The 24,741-nt window shown below is 48.4% G+C and overlaps 1 protein-coding gene and 1 pseudogene across 10 annotated transcripts in view; both read left to right on the top strand.

Moving 5' to 3' along the window:
- NAV2 (neuron navigator 2) overlaps positions 1-16,018 on the top strand; it is a 799,971-nt gene extending 783,953 nt beyond the window's left edge. For all 10 annotated transcript variants that reach the window (XM_060403976.1, XM_060403975.1, XM_027960128.3 and 7 more), the window contains 4 exons: positions 1,974-2,170; positions 3,096-3,214; positions 9,444-9,647; positions 12,567-16,018. In XM_060403976.1, the coding sequence (XP_060259959.1) occupies positions 1,974-2,170; positions 3,096-3,214; positions 9,444-9,647; positions 12,567-12,692 (646 nt within the window). In that variant the 3' untranslated portion in view covers positions 12,693-16,018. The remainder of the gene's footprint in view (positions 1-1,973; positions 2,171-3,095; positions 3,215-9,443; positions 9,648-12,566) is intronic.
- A 6,307-nt stretch (positions 16,019-22,325) lies between these two features.
- Positions 22,326-22,645, top strand: LOC106991830 (ubiquitin-conjugating enzyme E2 variant 1-like; annotated as a pseudogene).
- The last annotated feature ends 2,096 nt before the right edge of the window (positions 22,646-24,741 follow it).

The following is a 24,741-nucleotide window of genomic DNA, read 5'->3' as shown; positions in this document are numbered from 1 at the left end:
TCCCTTTTTGAGTACTTGTTCAATGCCTGGAACTATGCTCATTTTTCCCAGCTTAGTTCACTTGACTCTCACAAAAGCCTCAAGTCATTAAATTTACCCTTCTAAGTTTACAAATGGGGAGATTAGGTGACTTGTTGAGGTCACACAGCCAGTCAGTGGCAGAGCCCAGGTCTCTTGGATGCTATGTCCTGGGGTAGCGGTTGGTGCCTGGGAGACAGCTCTACTCAGGGGCTGTAGGCAGATGGACTGCATGTCACCAGTGGCTCATCTCTCTGCCCCAAGTGACACAGAGCAGTGAGAGCTCCTTAGAGTGTCCCCACTGGGCGGGGTCTCTGGCCTTCAGGCTCCAGCTGCTGGGAAGCCTTTGCCCCAGCCTGGTCCTGAGCTGCCCCACTGCTGCAGGGTGGGAGGTCTGTTACGCTCAGCTGTGGCTGCTTGCCTTTGCCGCTGCACAGTGCCCTTTGCCCTGACACCTAGCTGGCTCCATACACTCCCCTCCTGCCTGGACCCTTAGATAAGGTTGAACAGTTGTCACCCGGGATGAGACCGCCTCCTCCAGATCGTTTTCACGGCCACCCTGCTGGCATCTCTGTTGAAAGTAGAGCTGAACTGTGATTATCTGAGAAATGCCAACTCCTTCGGGTCACTAGGATCTGGCTTATCTCTGCATCCAGGACGTCCTGGTCCATTCTCTTGAAGGTCCCTCGAGATAATTCTCTTCCCCCCTGCCCCTCCTCCTTCCCCTCCCGCTGCCACACATCTCCCAGAACGCTGTTTCAGTCATTTTCTAACAAGTATGCCTACCTGGACCTTGGGCCACCTGCAGGCCATCCCCTATATCAGTGACAGCCAGAGTGAGCATTCTAGAATTCAAACCTGACCCTAAACCCTAATGCAAGAAGTCCTTGAATGGCCCCCCAGAACAAAATCCAGGCCCCTTTGGTTGGCAGGTCAAGTCTAAACTCTGGGTACACTGCACCTCTGGCAGTTTTTCCAGACGCCCCGTGCCGTTGCTCACGCCCCTGCCGATGCTGCAGCGTGCACTCCACCCACCTTCCCCGCCCCCCACCACCCCAACGCCTGCTCCTCCTCCTGTTTCTGCTTTGCCTCATGGAGCTGTTCCATCCGCCCCCTCTGGTCTCAGCTCAGACGTCCCTTCCTCTGAGGAGCTTTCCCTGACTACCCAGGTTTCGTCAGGTCTCATTTCTTTTATCCCCCTCCTCCGCTAGACTGTGAGCTCCTGGGGAACAGGGACCGTGTCTCTGTCATTGCTTACAGCCCCACAGCCCAGCACAGGGCCTGGCACAGCACAGGACGCAGCTAGCTAAGTGTCTAAAGGTTTTAGCTCTTCCTCTAAGATTGTTGACTAGCGGTTTGATCTTGGACAAGTGAGATTTTCCGTCTGTGCCTTGGAATTTCTATCTGTAAAATGGGTAGTGGTCATATCTGTGGCATGGGGTTGCTGTGAGGAATTGTGAGTTACTGTACATACAATGGGGACTTCCCTGGTGGTTCAGTGCTTAAGATTTTGCACTTTCAATGCTGGGGACATGGGTTCAATCCTTAGTTAGGGAACTAAGATCCCACATGCCTCAGAGATGGTGAGAGGTATGAAGAGAGTAACATGGAAACTTAACATTACCATATGTAAACTGGAGAGCCAGTGGGAATTTACTGTATGGCTCAGGAAACTCAACCCGGAGCTGTGTGACATATGGGAGGGAGGTTCAGGAGGGAGGGGACATGGGTATATACCTATGGGCTGATCCATGTTGATAATTGGCAGAAAACAACAAAATTCTGTAAGGCAATTATCCTTCAATTAAAAAATAAACTAAAAATAAAAATGTATATGTGCAGTGTTCAGAAGAGTCCAATTTCACTATTAGCATATTCACCTTCCAGCTCTAACGAGCTTTGATTCATGAAGTTGACCCTGGGCTTTGTCGTGGGAAATTTGTGACTCCTTCCAGGTGGGTGCTTTGTGCCAACCACACGGAGCCCGTGAAGGGTTTCCTGGGCCGGTTCCTGCGGCGGAAGCTCATGGAGACGGAGATCGGTGGGCGGATGCGGAACCTGGAGCTGGTGAAAATCATCGACTGGATTCCCAAGGTCTGGCATCACCTCAACCGCTTCCTGGAGGCACACAGCTCCTCGGACGTCACCATAGGTAGGGGGCGGGCAGGCGGGCAGGCTGGGGCCGGAGCTGCTTCTCTTGGAGCCCTGGCCTCCTCGGATGGCTGGCCCTGGGCCCTGGCAGCTGGCCGCTGCACCGGCCACACAGATGGAGAAGGGGACATAGGATAGCCACAGCCTAGACAGACCCTAAACTGTCAAGTCACCCTGTGACTGTGGTGGACTGTGTCTCCACCCTTCTCTCTCGCCCAGCTCTCTGCACTGATGAGAGGCAGAGAGAAGTGTCCAGCTCTAGGCTGGTGTAAACTTTTAGGCTAGGTGAGGGGCCCCACCCCGGGGCTCCCCCAGATGGAAACCACCCAGTACGATTGGCTTTGCTTTATGATTAATGTTATTAACATTCCTGAAGCTTAGGCTTCAGAGAAAAGGGAAAAAAAAAAAAAAAAAAACACTGGTCATCCCACCATCCTGACATAATCCTCGTAATTTGAGCTCATTTTTTCTGTCTGTGTCCGTACATGTTTTATGTAGTTGCAATCACAGTGTACATACAGTACATTCTTTTCATTTTCCATTTCACGTTGTCTCATGAGTATTCTTTGTTGCTCTCCAAAATAATTAGATGAAATAATTCTTTTGTGATAGAGTCAGATGTGGGTATGCCATCACTTCCTCAATCATTCCTATTCTCATGGACATCTGCTGTGCTTCCATTTTCAAAGGTTAGACAATACCACAGTGACCATATTTCTCCAGAAAGTCTCCCCTTCCCTTGGGGTGATTCCCACCAGGTGCGAGATCCCAGGGTAGGGTTAGAGAGCCCAAGGGCCCACCACGTGGCAGCTGGTATTTCTGCTGCCACTCAGGAAATGCAGGGTCCCTCCTGTGAGGGGTGCTTGGGCTGGCTTCTCCTGCTCCCCATCTATTTCAATTGGACTGATAGTCCCTGTGGTCCCCAGGCCCCCGGCTCTTCCTGTCGTGTCCCATTGACGTGGATGGCTCCAGGGTGTGGTTCACCGACCTGTGGAACTACTCAATCATCCCCTACCTCCTGGAAGCCGTCAGAGAAGGACTCCAGGTGAGAGCACACCGCCCGCTGACCTCCTCAGCTCCAGGGACTGTTCTCGTGACCAACACTCTTGTCTTTATCCCCCCCCCCCCCAACCCCGACCAAAACTGACTGAGGTGAGGTGGCAGCTTCTCACCTGTAAGGCCATCCTTTAGCCCTGCGTAGAACGTACTGGGCTGCAAATCCTGGCTCTGCCACTGTTAGTTGTGTGACCCTAAGCAAGACATCCAGCCTCTCTGGGCCACAGTGCCCTCATCCACGGAAGAGAGAGCCATCACACCCCGCCACAAAGAGTGTTGCCAGGCTTCAGCAACGTCACGGCCAGCAAGTGCTCAGCATCATGAGTGCACAAGAAATGAAATAGGTCGCACTTCCCAGTTTGCTTAAGTAGTCTTGTGTCTGCTATTTGGTTCAGGCTCAGCATTTATAATGAGGCTTGGCCAGAGGTTTTTTGTTTTGTTTTGTTTTTTAATCTCTAGTTTTTAAGAGAAAATTATGACTCAGAGTGAATAAGTGACTTGCCCCAAGGTCAGGAAGTGAAACTTTAAGAATCTAGGATTTGGCATTTCTCTGCCCGACCCCAGGACCCCTCAGAGATAGATGACTCTGGTGCCCATGTGACTGTCTATCCCTCCTCCCCGGCTGCAGCTGGAAAGCCCGGACCCTGCACTTCTCACTCAGCCCAGGGGTTAATGCTAGGGGCTTAGCAGTAAATCGGAGTTTGCAGTAGTTGTATTGTTGAGTCTGGAGGTAGCCTGAGAAGGTTGTCAGCTTTCAGGACCACTCTGAGGAATTAGCAGGTGTCATACACAGCTGAATAATCTGGAAACCAGCTTAGCAGCTGGGTTTCTAAGTGCTGTGTTTGCTTGGTCCTGGGCAGTGGGAGGCGCATGCTGCTGTTAAAGGACCCGTTTCAGGGGATGGTGCTGTGTGCACACCCACATGTACGTGTGCAATGGTACACATAGGACTTGCACACCTGCATGCATATGGGTGATGGCACACTTCAGTGGGGTTTGTCATTTGCGTATATTCAGCTGAGCCTGTCATTGTATCCCTGTAATGCGTAACAGCACTGATGGTCTCCAGAGACACTCAGGACAACCAGAGCTCCAAAAAGAAGATGGTGTGCCTCTGGTCATGGGTATTTCATTGGCCTGGAGCATGTAGGCTACAAATTCAAGCCACAAGTGATTGTGAAGGCAGAGAAGGGCAAGAAATGAGGCAGTCCCTTAACCAGTCCCAAATCAGTTTCCAGTATTTGAAGATCATTAATCAATGGCAGCATTTTATATTTTTGTTAAATTGTAATTGATGTATGCTATATTCATTTCAAGTATACAGTACAGTGATTTGATATTTGTATGCATTATGAAATTACACCATGGTAAATCTCATCACCATCTGTCACTATGGCGGAGTTATTACCATATTATTGACTAGACTTATTTACTTCACAACTGAAAGTTTGTATTGCCTTCATCTATTTCTCCCATTGATGGCAGCATTTCTATTTTGTTGAAGGTGGATTTTATGAGGAAAAAAAAGAGTAAGACTTCAGAGCTCCGCAGTGGAATCTCTCTAGGTAGATAAATTCACTGGCCTGGGTTAAGTAACCATCATGTATTCTTTACTCAAATGGATTTGTTAGGACCGCAAACCCAAACAGCCACCCTGTCACTCCTGTTTTTGGGGGCCAGTGGAAGTATTCCCCGCCCCTGATAGAATCTTGAAGTCTTTTTCAGAAGCCTCTCCCTGTTCCCATCAGGGGCTTCCAGGGACTGTAGTAGGCAGGCACCTCTGGGAAACTCACATTGCTGGAAAGAAGCAGAAGGAACTGCAGGAGAGGAAGAAGCAGTTTGCTTCTATTTTTGCCTCACCACCTACTTCTCCCCTTTGCTCTTTACCCAAATATATCCTCTGTGTGCTTGGAAAAACTCATGGGAGCTGTTGAATAAAGGTTTCCTGCCAAAAGAGGCGCTAACGGGGAGGCGGAAGCTTGGTCGGTGCTCCAGCCGCGAGGTATAAGGTAGAGGCCCCTCGTTGGTCCTCACCACGGCTGGATGGTGCTAATGCCTTGCCGCTTGGACCTCAGCTTCAAAGAAGGCCTTGTGGGCACGGCTATAAAAGCACAGTGAGATCTTTCCTGCCTATCCTGGAAAGGTTGCTGATGAGTTGGTTATAAGGGCAGTCGTTTTCTTTCCTACAAAGATCAAAGAGTCTGCAGGTGAAAGGGCTTTGGGGTGTCTGTGAACGAGCCTATTTAGGACAAGGAATAGAAACATGCCACCACCTCAGGAGACTCGCCTGTTCCCTGTGAGGCAAGAGAAGTCATCTGCTGCTTATGCTGTTGAGGTCGTTTGAAGGACAGTCTTACAAGAACATGGACACAACTAGGGGAGGCAGCCAAAGTTAGCATTACTACGTTGCTCAAAAGTGAGCCCTCTTGCCCCAAAACTGTGACTTCGTGCCGTTCTTTAGTCCAGGAGACCCCATAGAATCTGCAGGTTCACGAGGAACCTGGGATTGTTCTTCGTGTCTCCAGTTCTGAAGGAAAGTTTGCTGAGATTTCTTGAATGGCTGTTGCCTGCCAGACACTGTGCCAGGGGCCCAATAGACATAATCCCATTTAGTTCTCACAGCCCAGTGTGCACCTCATAGACAGGAAACCAAGGCTCACGGGAGTTTTTGACCCTTCCCCAGTTCACTTGCTGGGGTGTGGATGAGTCAGCATCATAGCCTATAGCTAACTTCTCAGTTACTTCCAAGATTTTTCAGGCTGTCCTAAGACCCCCTGCTCTATACCTTAGATGCTTCAGGTGGCTCAGGGAACCAAGTATTATGTTTCATAGCATGAAGTTATACGTAAGATTTCATTTGCAAAAAGATTGTCCTATTAAAAAAAAATTCAAAACTCCCCACTCTGCTTGTTACCTGGAGTGCCATGCTTACTGTGTGCTGGGCACTGGTGGGCCATTTACTCCTCCCTGACTCTGTGAGGTGAGTGCACTGTGGTTCAAAGCAGGCAAGCGCTTGGCCAAGGTCATATGCTGAGAAGGGGTGAAGTCCCCAGATTGGGCTTAGGCAGGACTGCCGGTGGTGGTAGACAACACAGAGACCCCACTGCAATCAGGTCTCACCATGGACTTTCAGTCAGCCCCTCAGTGGGCACTGCCTTGCCTAGAGGAGATATGGCATTGCCCCCTAGTGGATACCAGATATCATTGCAGGTTTTGACTCCTGCTTTTCTCCCAGTAAAATTTGTGTGTGAGCGTGCACACGCATGTGCTCATGCGTGCACGATTACTTGGAGGTTCTTGCACAATCTGTACCTTGATGCCCTCATGTGTGATAAACATGTGCATCCAGAGAGTCATAAATCAGAGTCAGTGGCTGAGGTTTCAGTTTCTGTTCCTGACCCAGCAGTCATGCCAAGCTCCTCCCTGCCTTGGGGAAAGTGAATGTCCTGTCTGTCTGTCTGTCTGTCTGTGTGTACAGTTGTCTGCTATTTCCCAGAGCTGCCTCAGGGCTCTGCAGTGGGACCAAGGAGCTTTGTGATAGATCATTTGCTTGCCATGGTACTCACCTAGCCATTCATCACTTGGACTTGAACAGCAAGTGGGGAGACTTGTGAAAATATTCCTTGTTCTTGCAAATGACGTTAGATGCTCCCTAGAGTGCTTTTGTCTTATGACTCAGTCCCCAGCCCTGTTCCCCTTGAGAGCTGTCGATGTAAACACTTGGCAAAGTGTCTAAAGCCTGCAGAGTCATTCAAAAGACCTCTGTCCCCCTGCTGGAAGAGGGTAGAGCAGGGATCGTTGATCAGATGACCCAACCTGCTCTGAGACCCTGGGTAGACCTGCCTCCTCTAAACCTCAAATTTCCCAACCGTGACCTGAAATGTGTGGACCAGGGGTTTTTTCAGCCTGCCTGTGCAGAACTACAAAGCTCCTCAAACTACCGAGTAGTATAGTCTGGGGAGCAGAGCAAAAATTTAAAAGCCACGGGGCCAGACTCTCTATGAACTTGCTGAGCTTGGGTTCCAGACTTATTCTGCAGCCCTGAGCGTCTCCTCTTCATCCTGGAGGATGGAGACAGAAGCAGGAGCTGTCAGAAATGATGTTTGATTTGTCTGGCATGGGAAAGTCAGCCGAGCTCTGTAGGGAAAGTCCTTGGAGGGAGAAGCTAAAAGTTGCAGAAATGTTTCTAATCTGCCAAGACTTCTTCAGTTCTAAAAATCCCCAAGTGCTTGCACTTCCCTTCCTCCCTGACCCACACACCTTCATGTGATCCCTTCCTGCACAGACTGTGAATCGCCTTTCGAATGCCAGACTGAATTCTCCAGCCTCCGAGTCACCACTGCCCCAGGTTAAGAAAGATTTCACAGTAGACAGGGCTGGAGGGCGCTAGACGGGAGGGGCCCTGGTGTCTGAGGGCCATGAGCTCATAGGAGGCTGTGTGTCTCGAGCGGAGGTGGAGGCAGCTGTGGATGAAGGGAGGTGGGGAGGCCTGTCTGCAGTGTGGGCAGGGCGGGTGCTTCCCGGAGAGATCAGAGGTGGCTTAGTAGTGGTGAGACGGCCAGAGGGACAGCAGGTCCAGCCCAGGTGATGTATCCTCATCAGGCAGACACCTGGCCTGCATCTCCCGGCGCCGGTTTTGGCTGAGCCACGTGACTCTTGATACCCCCGAGTGGTTCAGAGTAGAGTTCATCAGGAGGGGTGGAGAAAGAAAAGGCTCAGACAAGGATGCTGGGGTCCTAGCTCTGAATGCAGCTCTGCTCTGAAACCTTTAACAACTGGCTCTTCTCTTTAAGTCCCAAGTTTTCCATCCGGTAGATGAAGGGGCTGGGATAGGTGACCCCAGTTCCTTCCAGCTGAGTTAGCCTGTGACCTGGGAAAGACATGGTTCTAGCAGTCAAAGCTCAGCTCTGCTGTACTGTTGGCCCTCTCTTCCACACTACCCCCTGCCTCAACTGTAGGAGTCCTGGAAGGACAGACAGACAGGCTGCAGTCCACATGTAATTCCACTCCCGAGCCCCCTGCAGCCATGGTGGTCCAGAGGGCTTTGGTTCTTTGTACCCCATAGCCCCCTACAGAGGAGGTGCCCTTCCAGAGCCACAGAGAGGGCACTGTCCTGGGTGGGCACATCGTGTCCTGGCTATGAGCACAACTTTGCTCAGGCTCCAGTGGTTCACATGGTTGGACAGACTCGGATTCCAGTTCTGCCTCCTCTCCTTCTGGAGCCTGCTTGGGTAGTGATACTTTCTCTCGGAGTCATGTGGTGGTAAAACAAGATATTTGTCAAGTGTTTCTCGCGATCCCTGGCGCACAGTGAGCTGTAAGGTGTGGTGGAGGGGGTGGCCTTGAAGAGAAAGGCTACAGAGAGGGCCTCTCTGTATGATGTGCTGAGCCAAGCCTTAGAAAGTGGTGCAGCCTAGGTTTTTGTTTTTGTAAAGAGTGTCTATGTTGCTTGTAATTGCCAGGAGAAGTCACTGAAGTCACCGTATTATTAGGTATTTTTGACTTAAGGAGTTGGAGGCATGGCACTGGTCTTACACAATTTTGTGTTAATTTCTTCTTTAAGAGGAGATCGGTTGTCGTGGACAATTCTGAGAAATACATGACGGAGGAGAAACGGTTGCAATCCCAGAACCCACATGGAGCCTCTTTAACAATTTCCTGTTCTGAAAGTGACCAGTACCTCTGCAGAGGGCCCCTGAGAGTCAGACTTCCTTCAGGAAATGGGGTCTTATTGAGCCAGGGCCATCATGGCCTCCACCTGTGGTCCTGATGCCCAGCACCCCCATTTGTGTGCCATGGTGGGGGGGCCTCCTCCATGGGATGATAGCACCTCTTTCAAGCTCCGCATTCAGCGACATCATGTTGATAAGTGACTGGCCACAGTGAGAGTATTTATACCATGGAAACTGGCAAATACTTCAAATCAGATTTTCAAGTTGGATCTGCAAGGCTCAGAGTTTAGGGTGACACGGTGAGCCAGTGGCAGAGGGGAGAGGTGACCTAGGTCAGGCTGGCTTCAGTGTTCTTACTCCTGGGTCACACCACCTTTGGTCTTAGCACCTTGGATGATTTCCTTAGGATAGAATTCTGCAAGTGGAATTACCCCATCAAGGGAAACATATTGCTGCGTTTGGAGAGCTTTTCAGAAAGCTGCAAAACCAGGACTGCAGAGGGGTCTCGGCCCACCTCCTGACTGCTCTTTCTTTGTCTGTTTCCAGCTGTATGGAAGGCGGGCCCCCTGGGAGGATCCCGCCAAGTGGGTGATGGACACCTATCCTTGGGCAGCCAGCCCACAGCAGCACGAGTGGCCCCCTCTCCTGCAGCTCCGGCCCGAGGATGTTGGCTTCGACGGCTACTCCATGCCTCGGGAGGGGTCGACCAGCAAGCAGATGCCCCCCAGTGACGCTGAAGGAGACCCGCTGGTGAGTTCTCTGCTTCCAGGGCAGCTTGGCACTCACTGAGCACTCACTGTGTATTGGGTGTGATACAGGGCATGCTGGAAATTTGGAGGTGACCGAGCCCCGGTCTTGCTTAGGAAGGTTAGACCCATCCCAAGGTTTGGGACATTTTGGCCAATATTTTCTTCCTTGGTTTTAGTTTTTCACTACGCCTTTAGCCCCTATGAAAGTTTTCAGATAAAAAGTTAAGAATTCGGTTTTCCCCCCTAAATGTCCCTGCACCACTCTCTGCCCTCTGCTTTGAGTTCACCTTTACAATGTCTGGTCCCATCCCGTTAGACCCTCCCACTAGTAACTGAGCAGAGGCAGAGCATGCTAAGGGCAGAAGTTCGAGCCAGGGTATCCAGCGCTCCGGCAGAGTGAGGTCTGAGGACAGGAGGGGCTCGTAGAGGAAAGGCCAGGGGGGCCTGAGTGTGGGTCCCAAGGCCAGTGAGATGAGTTAAGTCCTTAACGCTGCCTGAGCATCTTTATTCCACGGATGCTAAAGCAATAAAGATCCTTTAAGAAGAACCTGGGCCAGAGGCTGTAACCCTACAATTGTAGTACTCTCTGCCAACGTAAGACCCATGCGTAGGTATACTGTGAGATTCGACCTAATGATATCAGAAGTCCTGTAAAAGAAGGTGGAAGAACCTTGCATGGTTAAGTGACCGTGGTCATGCTATAAATTTAGCCCTGAGCTCTCTTAGCAGCTGAGGCAAGAGGGAAAACACGGCAAAGACTATGGCTTGCACCACCTAATGAACAAACACATTCATAAGAGATGGCAGCAGAATTAAAGGACAGCTGATTTGCTGTGCTATCCCTAGTGACGAACTGATTTGCTAGATAAAAAATAATCATCGTAATAGGTACCTTAGGGTTGTTTGCCACTCCTGACTGGCGGAATGCAGCTGCGGTCCTATTGAGACTTTTTAAAGAGGGACTTTATTTTAAATGTATTTAGGGCTTGTGTTACTACACACCTTGATTTGCAGTGTTTACAGCAGTAATTTTCCAGAGGAAAGGTTCAACCTATAAAAAGCCATTTCTAATGTTGTTGTTGTTGTGTTAGTCACTCAGAAAAGAGACCTCCATGGGACTTAGCCAACCAGGCTCCTCTATCCTTGGGATTTTCCAGGCAAGAATACTGGAGTGGGTTACCATTTCCTTCTCCAGGAGATCTTTCCAACCCAGGGATCAAACCCACATCTGCTGCAAGTATCCTGCACTATAGGCAGATTCTTTAGCACTGAGCCCGGGGGAACCATTTTTAAAAGTGAAAGTCCTAGAACTCTTTCTGTGGGTTCAAGCTGATATATACTCTAAGTTATATAAAAACAGAATTTGGGATATCTAGAGGATAGAATGGTCAGCTCATCCCTGGACTGTCTTTTCTTAACCAGAAATATTTGTGTCACTAACTAAACACAGAAAGCATTTAGGTAAGACCCAGGGTTCTTGGAATAGTTACATAGAATTCTCCTGGCAACCTCTGGCTCCCAGAGGTCATCTGTGCTGGCCTGGCCACCCCTACACATCATGTTAGCTACTTGGTGCTTCCCCCAAGTCCTGTTCTCTCTGCCCAGGGCCACAGATCTTGGCTATAATAGCCCTCTTGTTTACTGACCTCTTGCCCTCCTGAGACCAAGGACTCCAGGAGGACAGGACTGTGTTGTTTTCACTCCAGACCATATGCTGTGGGTACACAGGGGATGTTTGATGAGTGAATGAATAATTCTGGCTGTGAAGGATTTTCCTTCACGTTCATGCTCCACCCCGTCGCGGTTGTGGCCATGCAGATGGACACCAGCCCGTGGTGCTTCTGTGATTGGCTCACCCAGGCATACTCTGCTAGGCATCCTGATGGGCGGCTTGCCAGGGGGCAGCCAGATTTCATGCCCAGCTGCAGCAAATCTGAAGATAGCTCAGAGATGCTATCTTCCTAATTTTGCTAGCTCCAATATAAAAGATATATACACACAATTTATAGTTGTAAATAAAAGTTGCTTTTGGTTCCCCATCTCCACGTCAACACAGATGACCCACAGACTGTGGATCAGGGGAGATACAAGAACACTGCCTTTGAACTCTTAAGACAGGTGGTGACGATGATGATAGCAGAGGTATCACATTGATTGAGTAGTTACTCTGTGCCAGGCCCTGTGTAAGGGTTTAGCACCCATCCCATCGTTTGTTCCTTCAGCCCGATGGGATGGGCACTGCTGTTCTCTCCAGTCTATAGATAAGGAGCTGATGGATGGGATATATTAATTTCCCAAAGGCTTCTGAGTCGGAATCCAGGCCTCTGTGCACTCCAAGGCTCCACTTGTAGCCGGTGCTGTTGCCCCCTCCCCATGGAAGCCTTGACAGGAACTGAAGCCGCAGGTGACTCTAGGGAGCCCTCTGGCCAGAGCCGGGGGTGCAGACAGGCTGGACGCTTGCTGAAGGGGCGCCATGGGCCTCGAGGTCAACCGTGCCGCTGTTTGTGTTCCAGAAGCTGGGGCACTTGGCTGGCATCTCACCCAGGCTGAGGGCTACACTAGGGTGAGGTGCTCTTCCCAAGGGTAAAAATATAGAGGACTTTGTGTTTTCTGACCTCTCTGTGTCTGTTCATCCACAGTATAAGGTGATAGAGTAGGTATAATTATTCACGCGTGACCAGTGAAGAAACTGAGGTATAGAGATTAAGTCATGTGCCTCAGTCATTCAGCTAGGGGTGGTGGAGCCTAGATTTGAACCCTGGAAGCCTGGCTCCAGAGTCCATGCTCCTGTCCACCATCTCCATGGTGGGCCACAGCCCCAAGGTGAGTCTGGAGGAGGGGGCGTGAGCTTCGGAGAGGCCGGAGGTGGGCGGCTCTGCGCAGACCGGGAGCCCGCTCACACCCCTCGCTCTTTCCCCAGATGAACATGCTCATGAGGCTGCAGGAGGCCGCCAACTACTCCAGCCCCCAGAGCTACGACAGCGACTCCAACAGCACCAGCCACCAGGATGACATCCTGGACTCGTCCCTGGAGTCTACTCTGTGATGGGGGCCGGCACGCAGAGCCCGCCCTCCTCCCGGTCCAAGCCCCCACATCCTCCTCGCCCTGCACCGGCCTCCCCCACGCCCCCCGAAGACGCCCTCCTGAGCCAGCCCTCGGCCTCCGCGTGAGCGCTGCAGGGAGCCCCACGCCCTTCCTCGTCCTCCAGCCTTGACCTGGGTGCAGACGCCCCTGCTGGCTGCCTCGGGCCCGCGTCCTTCACAGCGAAAACTGCACTATCTTCCGTTTTCATTACAGTTCTGCCTTGTTGCCGTGACCTCCCCAAGACACGGAAAGGTACTTCTCGGGAAAGGCCCATCACCGTTGAAACAAGAGGGTGAAAAACAGCAGCAACAACAGCAAACCCTCTTGAAGCTCTGAGACCAAGCAGCCTCCTCGCCCTGAGCTGCCTGGAGATGGAAGAGACCAAAGCAGAGTTGGAAATGGAGACAGCAGCCCGGGTCCACCATCCCCTCGCCACCCCGCTGATGCCATTCCACCCTGCTGACGCCCTTCCACTCGGCCGGCCCCAGAGAGACCCAGTGCCCGCCGGGGTCCTTGCTCTGGACGCCCTCAGCAAACCGCAGAGCCACATCACAGGGAGACCTTAGGAAAAACAAATCGTGCTTTCTCTTCTGTTTGTTTTCGAAATGGTGCTCTTCTTACCCGAGAGGTATTCCGCCTGTCCCAGCTCACCCCCACCTCTCAGATCCATCAGCCTCCCGTTCATCCTCCGGCGAGAGTGCGCGGCCGAGTGGTCGCAGCTGTAAAGGCCGAGCTGCACGCGTCCTCCTCCTCCTACGGAAACGCGTCCGGTCTTGTTCCTGCTAACACTGTGTACAGTGAGAACTGGTCTACCTTGGCGAACCCATCACCTCCTTTGAAAACGACATCGACTTCCTTTCTGACTCTTGATTTTGAAGGTTTTTTCCCGCCCCCCTCTCCAAGGTTTCCCCCTACCCCCCCTTCGTGGTCAGAATCCATCCTTTGGTGAACGTGAGAACCGCAGGAGTTAGCTTTTGGTTTGGTCCTGCTGAGTTTTGGTTTTCAGTTGCCCATCTTCACGGTTCTACACACTCGCCGCCTCCTGCTGGGGCTGCGGTCGCTGCGCCCTTGAAGGTGGGGCCAGCACCCCATCCTCAGCGCAGTGGGTGAGCGGGACCTTGCCTTTCCTCCTCGTCCCTGAGGCTACAGGACGCATGTCGACACCTCCAGCGTGCCAGCCCCCAGCCTCAGGGCCGGGGTGGGAGGTCACCTCACTGAACACTTGCACTTTCCCCAGTACCAACGGGACATCACCCAAGTCAACAGGTGGGGGTGGCCGCCCCCTTCCAGAAGCCGCAGCCTCCAGTGATGAGTCTTGCCTGACCTCTTCGGTGCTGACCTTCCCAAAGCGATGCCTTACTGGTTTTGTATTCACCGTGATCATTGTTGAGTGTTGTGCCTGCCTGGGGTCTGTTTTCCACATCAGAGCAAACAGGGCTAACAAGTCATGTACTCACCAGGAGAACTCAGTTAATGTGACTTCTCTCATCTGAAAGACTCTTTCGTGTGGATGTGTGACTATGGAAAATGAAAAAGAAAAAAAAATCATTTTTTTTTAGGTTCTTATCAGCTAACACCCTGACTAGACAGCAGTCTGTCGTGTGCAGGAAAAGGCAAAAAGTTGCAATGTTACGTGGCATTGCCGAGTCGTGCTCTGCTGGTGCGTGTCTTCAACGTGCTGATATTCTCTCTACAGAGTGTGGTCAGTCTTTGAATCATTCGTTTGTGTTTTATTTTTATCAGACCCCCAGGGGGATATCTCTGTTAATGATCAGGGTTTTTACTCCTTTTTTTTTTTTTTTAATCATTTCTGTTTCCAAACGTCCCTCTCTCCACATGTTATTTTCTTCCCACAAGAGCTTGACCTGAAACCACTCACATGACATTTGGATGACACCATTTACTCCCTCTTTAAAATGAAAAGTGAACTGTGTCCCACTAACAGGTGAATGGCCAACCTCTCGACATGCTCTTTTCTTTAATCTTAATTTAAAACAATCTTAGCAGATGGTGTTCTGCTAAGCCTTCCTGAGTCATCTGGGTGTGTGAGTGTGTCTTAACTCTGTTTTGTTTTCCATAAAATGTTCAAAGCATGTATTTTAGCCTGTGACCTCGGGGCCACCACCCTGAGCCTTCTGTGTAAACCTGAACAGTCCTCCTCAGTCTTGTCTCCCGGCGATGACCTTATACGCTCATACTGTGAATTTGGGGAGGAGGCACAGTGGACTCCTCCTCCTCGTGGGCAGTTTTCCCAGTCACCTGGTGAGTAGACACCTGCCAGTATCCTTTGAAACGTTTCTTTTGATGACTCCCTCTTCACTCTTTCTTTCTTGCCCGATCCCACAGACTTCCCTCCTAGAGGGCCAGGCCCAGCGCCGAGACCTCTGTCCCTGGTGCTGCCTGGCAACTGCATGGCAGTGTCAAGGAGCGGAGCCTTGCACGATTCACAGCGCAGTGTCTCTGCTAATGCTTCGGGAAGCAGGGTTGTCTGATACGCACACGTCTTACTTTGGTCCTGCTTTCCTTTGGTGTCGCTCACCTTTGACAAAGTGACTTCGTGCTCATGTAGAGCTCTGTCCGAAATGCTTCCATTTTTGCCTTTTTCTACAGTTAGGCTAATTTTGAAAATTATGAAATTCTATGCAACATTTGTGTTGAGTTACCGATGGAAGCCAAAAGTTTTCTTCCCAAACTGCCAAGAATTTTACAGGCCATAAATGAGATGGGAATTCCTTTTAATTTAAGGAGGTGGGTGGGACAGGGGTGGGACACGGAACGAGACTTACCTAGATCTTTGTTGTAATCTTGGGGACATTTTTTAATTTTATTGTTGATGCTTAAACTTCAAAATTCTGTGTATTCGGATTTGATCGTGGCGAATCTACTTCAAAAGAAAAGAAAATAATCCAACTTTGTGGATATGAAATGAAAGGTTTGCTGTTTTGATCTAGTTGTTTCCAGTGGAGCAGTTTATGAAATATGTTCTATAAGATGTACATTTTTTCATTGTAACATAGAAATTGTAAATAATTGATTAAAGTGCTGCATTTTGATGAATTTTTTCTAGCCATTTTTAAAGAGAAAACTAGGAATTGAGTATTTTGTGTACGGTATGTTTCCTTCCTCCCTTCTTCCCTCCCTCCCTATTTAATTTTCATTTATCATGAGGTTTTTGGATTTGCCAATGATCTGCCGGAGATCATGCCCCACGTCATAGAGAATAAAGCTGATGATTGTACCAGTCTTAAATTATTCATGATTCAATAAAATTGATGCTTATTTATTCAGATGAGTGGTTTGACTTTTCTGTGCTGGATAACATCCTCATCAGCATTCAGTTTCATGCCAGGGAGAGGTCGTGATGCAACAAACACAGGAAGAGCTACCAAGTCTGCAAACCCGTCTTTGCTGCTGTGTCATCAATGTCCTGCCTCTTCTCAGTTCCTCACCTCAGTTATTTCTTCCATGGAGCTTATTAGCAATGCAGGACTTTGGGTTCCTCGCAAGCATTGAGTCACTGAGGACCTTGTGGAAATGCAGATCCTGATTCAGCAGGTCCAGGGTGAGGCCTGTGATTCTCAGTTTCGAACAGGCCCCTGGGTGATGCTCACACTCAGGTCCTACACTACACTTTGAGGCAAGCCCTATCAGTATGCAGCTGCCCCACCCTCCCCCCAGTGGACCCCTTGGCACAGGAAAGATTTCTTTTCAGTAGTTTTATTCCTGTATTATCTTTGGCTGTGCTGGGCCTTTGTTGTTGCATGGACTTTCCTCTGGAGCGGGGGCTGCTCTCTGTTGCAGTGTGCAGGCTTCTCGTGGCTTCTCTCGCGGCGGAGCGCAAGCTCTAGGGCACAGGCTCAGTAGTTGTGGCACACAGGCCTAGTTGCTCCATGGCACGTGGGGTCTTCCCGGACCAGGGACTGAACCTATGTCTCTTGCACTGGCAGGCGGATTCTTACCACTGAGCCACCAGGGAAGCCCCTGGAAAGTTTTTTTTTTTTTTTTTTTTTTAATGTATTGAGTACCTACAAATTGCCAGATGCTTTTCCCAAATGCTCCAGTATAATCTGCAGAATCACCCAGAGGAGGTAAATATTCTTACTCCCATTTTATAAGTGAAGAAAAAACAAAAGATAAATGGTTCAGAGAAAACAACTTGCTGAGTGTTCTGTAAGCTAAGAAGTGAGAGAGTTGGAGTTTCAGCCCTGTATTCCAACCCCAAATCCTGCTTCTCACCTTAGAGGCCATTCCACACTACAGGTGATACCCATCGCGGAGCATAGGCAATGAGAGATGTTATCATGTCTCAGCCTTCACTTTTACCAGCAACAACAGGAATTGTAAAGGCTTGACTTGAAGTGAGGCATGTGGGGTCATTGGGAAATGGATCCTACCCAGTGGGCTCAACTGCTGGTGACGTGAAATGTCCAAATCACTGTAACCCGCAGCAGTGGCCCAACCGGGGGTGGGGGCGGGGGGAATAAATAATCCACATGTTGAGAGTAGGCAGTTTGTAATAGCTGTCAAAATGAACGAGAGCTGGTACAATGGTGTGGCAACCGGATATCCTGAATTTCCAAGGTTTTCTATGTCAGATATTCTACCCATACATATGTAAAATGGGATATTATTCAGCCATAAAAAGAATGAAATTGTACCATTTGTAGAGATGTGGATAAACCTTCATACAGAGTGAGATAAGTCAGAGAAAAATATCATATCATATCACAACATGTGGAATCTAAAAAAAAATGGTAAGGATGAACTTACTTGAAAAGCAATAATAGAGACACAGATGTTGAGAGCAAACGTATGGATACTGAGGGGAAGAAGGCAGGGTGGGATGAATTGGAAGATTGGAACTGACATATGTACACTACTATTTATAGAGTACTATAGACGACTAGTGAGAACCTGCTGTAAACCTCAGGGAGCTCTATCCAGTGCTCTGTCGACCTAAATGAGAAGGAAGTCTAAAAAAGAAGGGATATAGGTATATGTATAACTGATTCACTTGGCTGTGCAGCAGAAACGAACACGACATTGTAAAGCAACTGTACTCCAATTTAAAATGTAAAAAAAAATTGCACCCCCTGGCTACACAGTATACTCTGATGTTATCCAGGAGATATAATGAGCATATTTAAAAGCCACAGTGAGCTAGATGACTTTGTCACATGGGTGGGATGGGAGCTAGGCATTTAAGTACTTACCTGTGTGCCAGACCCTGCACTGAGATGTCACTTCCTCCCGTGTAATCACAGCATCTCTAAGAGGTGGAAGGTGGATAGTTCTCTCATTTCTAGGGAGAAAACTGAGGCTGAGTGATGATAAGTAACTTACTCTACAAAAGAACTGGAACCCTGTTTTTTATCTGGTTCTAAAACCCATGCTTTTTCTGCCGCACGATGCTATAGTCACATTAGGTTGGACTTTGAGGGGGAAATGATACATCCTTCTGCATGAGTTATCTATTGCTGTGTAACAAATTACTCCCATATTTAGCAGCTTAAAACAACAAACATCTCTCTGTATGGATCAGGTTGGTGGGGCTGGGTCATCTGGCTCAGTCAGAGTTTCTCACAAGACTGCATTTGACATATCTCAAATATTTATAAGAAATATTTAAAGCAAAAACTATAGAAAGCATTATATTTAATGGTAAAATGTTGACTGTGTTCACTTTCAGATCAAGAGACAGATAAAGATGACTCCTTTCACCACATAACTTCACAGAAACCCCAGTCAGTGCAGAGAAGCAAGAGAAGTAAATCCTGAAGACTGGAAAGTAAGAACCTGGACTGTTTTCCTTCATAGAGAGCATTCGGTGCTTAGGTCACCCAGAATAACTCACAGATAAATGATTAGAAATAATAAGTTAGAAAAATTGCTGGGTACAAAGTCAGTGTAAATTTATTTAATATCTATATGCACCTGAGTTTAAAAATAAAAAACTTTAAAACACAATTTAAGAGCATCAAAAATAGCAATTACCTAGGATGAAAGAGTCTGAAATGCAGTACTTAGGTGCAATCTCAAAAACAACAGAATGATCTCAACTTGCTTTCAAGGCAAACTATTCAATATTACAGTCATCCAAGTCCGTGCCCCAACCACTAATGCTGAAGAAGCTGAAAGAGATGACTCTACACGTGGGCATCACCAGATGGTCAATACTGAAATCAGATTGACCATACTCTTTGCAGTCGAAGATGGAAAAGCTCTAACAGTCAACAAAAACAAGACCGGGAACTGATTGTGGTTCAGATCATGAACTCCTTATGCAAAATTCAGACTTAAATTGAAGAAAGTAGGGAAAACCACTAGACCATTCAGGAAATCAAATCCCTTATGATTATACAGTGGAAGTGACAAATAGATTCAAGCAATTAGACCTGATACAGTGACTGAAGAACTATGGACAAAGGTTCGTGACATTGTATAGGAGGCGGTGGTCAAAACCATCCCCAAGAAAAAGAAATGCAAAAAGGCAAAATGGTTGTTGGGGGAGGCCTTACAAATGGCTGAGAAAAGAGAAACAAAAGGCAAAGGAAGAAAGGAAAGATATCTATCTGAATGCAGAGTTCCAAAGAATAGCAAGGAGAGATAAGAAAGCCTTTTAAAGTGAACAATGGAAAGAAATAGAGGGAAGCAATAGAATGGGAAAGACTAGTGATCTTTTCAAGAAAATTAGAGATACCAGGGGAACATTTCATGCAAAGATGAGCACAATAAAGGACAGAAACACTATGGACCTAACAGAAGCAGAAGATATTAAGAAGAGGGGGCAAGAATACATAGATGAACTACACAAAAAAGATCATAATGACCCAGATAATCATGATGTGATCACTCACCTAGAGCCAGACATCCTGGAGTGTGGAGTCAAGGAACAAAGCTAGTGGAGGTGATGGAATTCCAGCTGAGCTGTTTCAAATCCTGAAAGATGATGCTGTGAAAATGCTACACTCAATATGCCAACAAATTTGGAAAATTCAGCAGTGGCCACCGGACTGGAAAAGGTCAGTTTTTACTCCAGTCCGAAAGAAGGGCAATGCCAAAGAATGTTCAAGCTACCACACAGCTGTGCTCATTTCACATGCTAGCAAGGTCATGCTCAAAATCCTCCAAGCTAGGTTTCAACAGTATGTAAACCAAGAACTTCCAGATGTGCAAGCTGGATTTAGAAAAGGCAGAGGAGCCAGAGATCAAATCGCCAACATCCATTAGATCATAGAAAAAGCAAGGGAATTCCAGAAAAACATCTGCTTCATTGACTACACTAAAACCTTTAACTGTGTGGATCACAACAAACTGGAAAATTCTTTAAGAGATGGGAATACCAGACCACCTTACCTACCTCCTGAGAAACCTGTGTGCAGGTCAAGAAGCAACAGTTAGAACCAGACATGGAACAATGGACTGATTCCAAATTGGGAAAGGAGTATGTCAATGCTGTATATTGTCACCCTGCTTATTTAACTTGTATGCAGAGTACATCATGCAAAATGCCACGTTGGATGAAGCACAAGCTGGAATCAAGATTGCTGGGAGAAATATCAATAACCTCAGATATGCAGATGACACCACCCTTATGGCAGAAAGCGAAGAGAAACTCAAGAGCCCTTTGATGAAGGTGGAAGAGAAGAGTGACAAAGCTGGCTTAAAACTCAACGTTCAAAAAATGAAAATCATGACATCCAGTCCCATCACTTACTCATGGCAAACAGATGGGGGAACAATGGAATGAGTGTCAGACTTTATTTGGGGGGGCTCCAAAATCACTGGGGATGCTGACTGCAGCCATGAATTTAAAAGATGCTTGCTCCTTGGAAGAAAAGCTATGACAAACCTAGGTCACACATTAAAGAGCAGAGACATTACTTTGCCAACAAAGGTCCATCTAGTCAAAGCTATGGTTTTTCTAATACTCATGTATGGATGTGAGAGTTGGACCATAAAGAAGACTGAGCGCCAAAGAATTGATTCTTTTGAACTGTGGTGTTGGAGAAGACTCTTGAGAGTCCCTTGGACTGCAAGGAGATCTAACCAGTCCATCCTAAAGGAAATCAGTCCTGAATAATCATTGGAAGGACATGCTGAAGATGAAGCTCAAATACTTTGACTGCCTGATTCGAAGAGCCAACTCATTGGAAAAGACCCAGATGCCGGGAAAGACTGAAAGTGGGGAGAGAAGGGGATGACAGAGGATGAGATGGTTGGATGGCATCACCAACTCGATGGACATGAGTTTGAGCAAGCTTCAGGAGATGACGAAGGACAGGTGTGCTGCAGTCCATGGGGTTGCAAAGAGTCATGACTGAGCGACTGAACAACGATGTGATATGTATGGATTAGATGGCTCAGTGGTATGGAGATGCCAGTTCCCCCAAAACCAAAATGGTCACAGAGCTGATGCAAGCCTGCTCAAAGAATTGACGTAATTTTTACGGAATTAACAAGATAGTTTTTTAATGTATATTGAAATGCAAAAGATGAAGCATAGCCAATGAGGAAGAAGACCAAGAAGAGAGAGAGTTCTCTACCAGATATCAGGACTTTCAAAGATCATGAAGTCAGTGTGTTATGGTGCAAGAACTCACAGGTCATTCAAGAAAACAGAATAGACCTTCCCCAAATAAACCCAACACACCCTTGCTTTACTGCATTGAATAGTGAATAACGTCTCAGACTGAAGGACCTACTTTATGGAGACCTCGTAGTTTGACTTGCATTTCTCTGATAATTAGAGACGTTGCGCATCTTTTCATGTGTCTGTGGGCCATCTCCATGTCTTCTCTGGAGAAGCATCACAAGGCACGCGCTGGAGCAGACACTGTCGATGACTTGATCCACAGCCCTGGCTTCACCTGAGTCCACAGTGGACAACTGAGGCCGACAGCATCCCACTGCAAGGACCTGCATCTGAGACCTTTCCCTGGTGCCACAGAAGCCTGTCCACTCAAGTGCAGAGCAGCCCACAGAGGATTTATGCCCTTGGGGACAACCTGCAACCAGTAAGATACAGTAGTTAGTAGATGAATGGCCAGCTTTCCCATCCGCCTGTGGGACGAGTGGGAGGCACATTCTACAGAGCTCTGTGAAAAGTGAAAGTGTCAGTCACTCAGTCATGTCTGACTCTTTGTGACCCTGTGGACTGTAGCCCGCCAGGTTCCTCATCCACAAAATTCTCAGGCAAGAATTCTAGAGTGGGCTGCCATTCCCTTCTCCAGGGGATCTTCCCAACCCAGGGATCGAACCCAGGTCTCCCTCACTACAGGCGGATTCTCTACCTTCTGAGCCACTGGGGAAGCGCCATAGAGCTCTTTAGAGGCTCCCCGAATGGGATTGATTGATCCAGTTGCCCACAGTGGCAATCAAGGAACGCTTCACTGGCTTTCTCTCCTATCACCTTGGTGGTGCACTGGTGAGACACCTGGGCACTAAAATGAGTCCACCCTAAATTCTCTGCCCCAGAAGCTTCCCCTGCCTCAGAAGTGCTTCCCTCACAGATCTTTCTTGGGCTCTGATAAGACAACCAGCATCTGCACTCTGAGTTGTAACTAAGGATTGAATTATGTTCCCTAAAATCATATGTTGATCTTGAGCAACAGCAGCATAAGATGGCAGCCACCACAGGCTCAGACAATTTACGACAACCAAATATACAGCCTTAAAATGGAACGTGGCCTTAGATATCCAGAAGAAGCCCCTTGTAAGATCTGTAACAAAAATTAACCTGAATGGAGTTAACAGTTCTAATGGAGTGGCGGACCCAAGAGCCATATCAGCGCTAGCCAAGTGGCAGAATTCATACAGCATTAGAGTTGTCCTGTAAGAGCTCCGGCCCCTAACGATGTCTAAAAATATGAAACCTCTTCAGCCACCCTGAAGGACAGTATTACAGCAGTTAATCAAAAAGAAAAACCACAGGCCTCCCCTACCTCCGTTCGATTTAAGCAGTCTCCATTTTCCACAGTAGTAACTTTCTAAAAACGTCATATAGACCTCAAAGTACAGGAAAGGAAGCTCCCAGTCAAAGGCAGCTTAAGATACTGTTGTTGTTCGGTCGTAACTGATACTAATTTTTTGTCTACCTGAAATATATGTTGTGCTATAACAACAACAACAAAAAATGTTGAAATCCTAACCCCCAGTACCTCAGAATGTGGCCTTATTTATAAACAGGGTCTTTGCAAGTGTAATTGATGAAGAAGAGGTTCTACGCAATAGGGTGACCCTTAGGGCACTATGCCCACTGTCCTTATACGAAGATAGCAGAAGGATACGAGGGACGAGGGCCACGTGAAGATGGAGACGAGACAGGAGCTGTGCAGCTGCAAAGCAAAGAGCACTGGGGATGGCTGCTGCCCGCTTCCACCAGGAGCTGCGAAGAGGCAAGGAAGGAGTCCACCTGGAACCTCAGAGGGAGCACAGCCCTGCCAACACCTCGTTTCAGACTTACAGCCTCCAGAACTGAGAAAGAATAACTTTCTGTACTTTAAAGCCACCCAGTTTGAGAGACTGAGTTACGGAAGCTCTAGGAAAGAAGCACACTTAGACACCCAACAGAAATACGTGAATACACACGTTGTTATTGTTCAGTCACCCGGTCATGTCCGACTCCGCACACCAGGCCTCCCTGTCCCTCACCATCTCCCAGAGTCTGCCCAAGTTCATGTCCATTGCATGATGGACATGGTGATGCCGTCCAGCCATCTCATCCTCTGATGCCCTCTTCTCCTTCTGCCTTTGATCATTCCCAGCATCAGGCGCTTTCCCAATGAGTCGGCTGTTCTCATCAGGTGACCAAAATACTGGAGCTTCAGCTTTAGCATCAGAACTTCCAATGAGTATTCAGGACCGATTTCTCTCAAGACTGACTGGTAGTATATCGAACACCTTCAGACCTGGGGGACTCATCTTTTGGTGTCTTATCTTTCTGGCATTTTATACAGTTCATGAGGTTCTCACGGCATTTATATGGGGGTGGTTTGCCATTCCCTCCTGCAGTGGATCACGTTTTGTTAGAACTCACTGCTATGACCCGTCTGTCTTGGGTGACCCGGCGCGGCATGGCTCATAGCTTCATTGAGTTATGCAAGCCCCTTCGCCGTGACAAGGCAGTGATCCATGAAGGGGTGAATACAGCTATGTACCAAGAAATATGTACACAAATGTTCAGAGCAGTTATCATGGTCAGTACAAGAAGACCTGGGAACAGTTCCCACATCCACTGACGAAACTGTGATGTCAGTGTCCTCCAGTCATGAAAATATTTGTAGGTGGGTGCTGAGTGACTGCTGAATGAGAGCAGTCAGAGACAAGATGACGCTAAGTGTGGTTCCATTCACATAAGGGTCACACTACCATCAGGCATGGGCACACGTGTTTGTAAAACTACTGGGTCAGCCAAAGAGTTCATCCAGGTTTTTCGTAACATCATTTTGGCCAACCCGATAGAATGAAAAGAAAGAAGGATGGGAACAGCGGTCAGGAAAGCTAAGAGGCTCTGGGTTGCTGGCGGCATCCTTTTTTTGGTGACTTGGGTGGTGATTTTACAAGCGGCTGCTTTTCTAATAGATCATGGAGTCATGCATCTTTGCGCACTTTTTCCTGTGAGTGTTATGCTTCACAATAAGTTTGTACAAAGTAGAGTCTACCCCAGGTGCCCACGTGGCCACAACACCCAGTGAGTGCTGCAGGGCCGCGGAGAATGATGTGCCTGGTCGTGAGCAGACTAAGTTCCCAAATCCAGAACCCAAGGGCATCCGCTGTGTCCACCTTGACACTAACCCATGTGTGAGCTTGCACAAGGTAACGCCAGTTCCCTACAGCTCAACCCCCTCGGAGGTAATGTGAGACTAACCTCACCTGTCCTGCAGGATTCAGGGAAGAGATGCATCTGGGGGTGCCAGATGCTGCAAAGAACTTACTCCGTCTTCCTCGTCCTCCCAGCTCCAGCTCCCCTGGCCCTGCCGTCTCTGCAGTGTGCCAGGGAACAGAGCGC

This window comes from Ovis aries, chromosome 21 (assembly GCF_016772045.2).
Source record: "Ovis aries strain OAR_USU_Benz2616 breed Rambouillet chromosome 21, ARS-UI_Ramb_v3.0, whole genome shotgun sequence".
NCBI lineage: Eukaryota > Metazoa > Chordata > Mammalia > Artiodactyla > Bovidae > Ovis > Ovis aries.
Note: the sequence above shows the minus strand (reverse complement) of the source record. Positions and strands in the feature narration are given on the sequence as shown.